The sequence below is a fragment of the Leguminivora glycinivorella genome, chromosome 4 (genome assembly GCF_023078275.1).
Source record: "Leguminivora glycinivorella isolate SPB_JAAS2020 chromosome 4, LegGlyc_1.1, whole genome shotgun sequence".
Lineage (NCBI taxonomy): Eukaryota > Metazoa > Arthropoda > Insecta > Lepidoptera > Tortricidae > Leguminivora > Leguminivora glycinivorella.
This window is the reverse complement of record NC_062974.1, coordinates 25424153-25429475: the sequence shown is the minus strand read 5'-3', so window position 1 is coordinate 25429475 and position 5323 is coordinate 25424153. Positions and strand designations below refer to the sequence as shown.

Sequence of the window (5323 nt, the reverse complement as noted above, 5' to 3'; positions counted from 1 at the left end):
ATTTTATTGAAAAGCGACACCGTGCCTTAGACGCTGCAGTGGCATCGGGGTTTGTCGCTAGTGCTCCGCAGCCGAGTAGTAGCAAGCCATCTAATAAGCCAAAAGTAGCCTTAGTAGTCTCCGCTCCTAAGTGTGAGGTGTGTGGACAGGCCCATAGTCTTACATCCTGTCCAACCTTTTTAAATTATGACCCCGCTTCTCGGTTTAAATGTGCAAAAGAGAATAAGTTGTGTATTCTGTGTTTGTCGGGGTCACATCCTATGAGGTCTTGCAAGTCGAAGCAGCGGTGTGAGCAATGTCGGTTCTCTCACCATACGCTGTTGCATTTTAATAGTGGTAAGGTGCCTGTACCCCCGGCAACGGATGTGGATAATTTGAAGCGTCCATCAAGCTCAACAAATCCTCTGGTGATGGTAGCCAATAATGTTGCCGCTTCATCCCTATTTTCGACTGCGAGGGTATTGGTGGAGAATGCCAGAGGGAATTTAGTTGAGGTAAGGGCCTTGCTTGACTGTGCTAGTGGCTGTAATTTCATAAGTGAGGCATGTGCACAGAGACTTGGTCTCCGGGCAGAATATGGGAACCATGCCATCACTGGTATCGGTGAACTCGTGTCGAAGCCTGGTGGCACATTGTCATGTACCATCACACCGAGCGTTGGGAAGGCTGATACTAGCCTCTCGTTTCAGGCTTATTTGCTGCCTAAAATTTGTCCTGAGATGCCGCCTGAGCTTGTCGACCTGTCATCATGGCAACATATTAGGGGCTTAGAATTAGCTGACCCCTACTGGCACATTCCAGGACCTGTTGATCTATTGTTGAATGTCAATATTTTCGCTTCTTCGTTGCGCCCAGGTTTAATCCATGGGGCCCCGGGCCAGGCGACTGCCGTCAACACCGTTTTCGGGTGGATTCTGATGGGAGACGCAGGCGACTGTACTACGGACATTTGTCGTTCTCGGTTCCGTAACAACAGTTTGACAGCTGACGCTGGTAGTGGGCAAGTTATCGCTTGACGACTCCATTAAGAGGTTCTGGGAGTTGGAAGATGTCAACTCTCCGAACACCGTCATTTTATCGAAGGAAGATCAGCTGTGCGAGGAATACTTTCTCGCTAATTTTCGTCGCACAGAAGAAGGTAGATTTGTCGTTCCTTTACCTTTTGCTGATACTTCTAATAAACCTATCTTCTCGGGCTCTCGAGCCATCGCTCTTAAGAGATTCTTGTTGTTGGAGCGGAAGTTATTAAGTAACTCCGACTTCTACCAGAACTATGTAGCCTTCATGAAGGACTACAAAAGCTGTCGCCACCTTGAGGAATGTGATCCTCCAAAGGTGGATTTGGGGGGGTTCTTTTACATACCCCACCATGGAGTGTTGAGGCCCTCGTCGACCAGCACTCCTCTTCGGGTAGTCTTCGACGCTAGTGCCAAGGACAGCCGGGGTGTCTCACTAAATGACGCGCTACTGCCAGGGCAGAAGCTGCAAAACAACATCTTCCACTTGCTCCTTCGTTTTCGGTGGCATAGTGTTGTGTTCACAGCAGATGTCAAGCAAATGTATAGGCAGATCTTAGTGTCCCCGGAAGATGCTGAATATCAGCGCATCCTGTGGCGTCCGTCTGTCAATGAGCCTATCCGGGACTATCGGCTGTTGACCGTTACTTACGGCGTGTCCTCAGCTCCCTACCAAGCTCTTCGGACAATAGCTCAACTGGCGAAAGAATCAGGAGAAGAATACCCTTCTGGCTCAGCAGTGCTAGACCGAGACATCTATGTCGACGACGTGGTGTCTGGAGCTCAGTCTGTCGAAGAAGCACGGAAGCTTCGATCGGAGCTGTCTACCATCTTAGCTTCTGGTGGCTTCCATCTACGGAAATGGACGTCTAACCACCAGGAGTTCTTCGAGGGTGTCCCCTCCTCAGACCTATATTCCGAGGACTTTCGGGAGTTCAACTCCATTGGGGACATCTCACTAAAAATTCTCGGCCTCTCGTGGTTACCCTAGACGGATGACTTCACCTTCAAAGTGTCTGTCGAGGATCGACGGTGCACTAAACGCACTATCCTCTCAGAGATCGCTCGAATCTTCGACCCTCTGGGCCTCCTCTCACCTGTGACGTTCTTCGCGAAGTACCTCATGCAGTTGCTCTGGGTCTCAGGTGTTTCATGGGATGATGATGCGCCAGAGAACCTTGCATCCGAATGGCAAGAATTCAAAGCGCAGCTTCCTTCGTTGAAATCGGTGTCTGTCCCGCGCCGTATGGTCAAGGATTTCGTCTCGCTCGAAGTCCACGGTTTCTGCGACGCCTCAGAGCTAGGGTATTGCGCGGTGGTCTATTTACGGACGTCAGGTGAGGATGGAACGCGATATGTTCATCTGGTCTGCAGCAAATCAAGAGTGGCACCTCTTCGTAAGCTGTCGATACCCCGTCTAGAGTTGCTGGCTGCGGTTCTACTTGCTGACTTGATAGCATCTGTTGCAGAGGCTCTGACGCCCCTCCACAAGATTTGTGAAATTTGTGCGTGGTCTGATTCCAGCGTTGCTTTGACGTGGATAAAGTCTTGCCCGTCCAGATGGCAAACTTTCGTGGCTAACCGCGTGAGTCACATTCAGGATATCATCCCTCCAGACTGTTGGCGGCACGTGAGGACTGGTGACAATCCTGCGGATTGTGGATCGCGAGGACTCTTGCCAGATGACCTGGTTCACCACAATAACTGGTGGCAGGGCCCATCTTGGCTAGGTTTGGATAAGGTTGACTGGCCTAAGTCCACGGTGGCAGTGGATCTGGACGTTCTATACGAAGAGCGCAAGGTCACTGTGCTCACTGTCTCAGTGAAAGAATCATGGACAGACAACCTGATGAACAAATTCTCGTCGCTAAGGACACTGCAACGTGTCCTTGCATACTGTCGCAGGTTCGCATATAACGCGAGGAACCAAAAGATGCCCAACAACTTGTTGAGCGGTCCCCTGACACCGCTAGAACTTAAGCAGGCGCTCATGTTCCTTGTGTGCCATGCGCAAAAACACCACTTTGCTTCGGAGATAGAGAAGGTAACAAGTGGCCTTTCGAACTCTCTCCCGAAGGCATTAAAAAAACTGTGCCCATTTCTAGATGACGCGGGTCTCTTGAGGGTGGGCGGACGCTTGTCGCGAGCCTCTCTTGAATTCGATGTTAAACATCCCCTTTTGCTACCTCGCGACAACCGTCTGACCTATCTCTTGATTGACGAATACCACAGACGTTTTATGCATCCGGGCATCCAAACGCTCCATAATTTGCTGGCGCAGCATTTCTGGATCATGAGTCCTAAGCGGGCTATCTACGCCGTGGTCTCAAAGTGCATGAAATGCTTCCGGGTTCGCCCGCTGGGCGCTCCTGCGCCATTCATGGGAGACCTACCAGCTTATCGCATCACTCAACTGAAGGCCTTTTCGAGCTCAGCGGTCGACTTTGGTGGACCTTTCGATATCGCCCTTGGTCGTGGTCGCGGGAACAAGACGTACAAGGGCTACATCTGCGTCTTCGTTTGCACCGCGACAAAGGCGATACATACTGAGCTGGCTACGGAGTTGTCCTCAGACGCCTTTCTGGCTGCGCTCCGGCGTTTCGTCGCCCGTCGAGGTCGGTGCAGTCGGTTAGTCTCTGACCAAGGCAAAAACTTTGTCGGTGCGAGCAACATCCTCCAACGTCTCGTGGAGGATGCTGCCGCACGCGAAGCAATTCATTTCGAATTTAACCCGCCAGGGAGCCCACATTTCTCGGGACTCGCTGAAGCCGGGATCAAGGCGGTAAAGACACACCTCTCGCGCGTCATAGGGAACCAAAGGCTGACGTACGAGGAGTTTTCGACGGTCTTAACTCAGGTCGAGGCTTTGCTGAACTCAAGGCCACTCACTCCTCTCAGCTCCGACCCTAATGACTTTTCAGCCTTGACTCCGGGTCATTTCTTGACCACAGAACCCCTGTCGGTCGTGCCTGAGGAGGATCTGGCAGACGTCCGGGTTGGCCCTCTCCAACGCTGGAAGCTGCTGCAGAAAATGCACCAAGACTTCTGGAGCAAATGGTCTAAGGAGTACATGCATACTCTCCAACAGAGGATGAAGTGGCACGACAAAGAGTCTAACATCCAGGTCGGAGCACTCGTGCTCGTCATAAACGAGCAGACGAGCCCAATGAAATGGCCCCTGGGTCGCATCGTCGAGACACACCCCGGATCCGATGGAATCTGTCGTGTTGTTTCCGTGCGCACTGCCACAGGGTTGTACAAACGGCCTGTGGTCAAGCTGTGCCCATTGCCGGTGTAGCTGCTGCTCTAAAGCGGTTCAATTGTGTCGTCTATTTTCTCGTTTAATTTTAATGTTTTCGTATCCGTATCGCTTTCGCCATTTTTTTTTTATTTTTTTTTTTTCGCACTACGTCAAAATACTAGTGTATTTTGGTGGGCGGAATGTTCAGTTTTGCCCATCATTTTTCGGATATTTTTTCATGTTAACTGTGGCAACACTTTGTCACAGTTGAAATTCGAATATTAAAAAAAAACGGTTGCTCTGTCATGCAATTGACAGAGCCAGTACGCAACAGATTCGCGAACAGTCACCATCACCTTAGCCAGTCTCGCTATTTCTCGCAGTAAATTATTTGAAAGCACCATCACCCGTAATTTAACTTAATTTCAATCAGTGTTGTGTATCGGAGAGCGCCAGGATCATCCGTGGAGAGAACGTCGAAGGTCTAAGTTGAAAGCTCGAAGGTAACGGTTTTACGCTTCCTCTAGCTTGCGACAAGGAGCTGAAATCACCGCCAGCGGGCCTACAGCGCGACCAACGACTCAGTCCTCACATTCCCGGACTGTAAGGTAAACTTCGCTTACACTCATTTCACACTATTCGTCTAACATCACATTTATCATTTTCACTCCATACCAACTTCCTTGCTGACTCGGCCCTAAATTCCACTCTATCGTTTTCCCCTTTTCGCCCCCATACAGTCCATTAATTGTCGAACAGTTATCGAAATACTGTGAAATCCTTCATCTTTTTTTGTTGTTAGTAATTTATCTCGTTAAGTATAATTATTTTCACTTTTTTAAATATTAATTTGGGCATATTTGCGATGAAACCGTTAGAAAATCTAAAATATTTACTTCTCGTTTACATCACTGACATTCAATGACTTTCGACGATGGGTGTCAAATATTAATCCTTGCCAGTAAAAGAAATTAGTTCAGCTGAAAATCCGCAACGTGGCGAGGGTCAAATAAAAACTTGTCAGGCTATACATAGAATCACGCCTGTATCCCATAAAGGGGTAGGC

General features: G+C 49.5%; 1 protein-coding gene across 1 annotated transcript; it reads left to right on the top strand.

The window, feature by feature from the left end:
• Positions 1 to 2139: 2139 nt before the first annotated feature.
• LOC125225554 lies at positions 2140 to 4314 on the top strand. The gene has a single exon (XM_048129312.1). It carries the CDS (start codon positions 2140 to 2142, stop codon positions 4312 to 4314), a length of 2175 nt encoding a protein of 724 aa, XP_047985269.1.
• The last annotated feature ends 1009 nt before the right edge of the window (positions 4315 to 5323 follow it).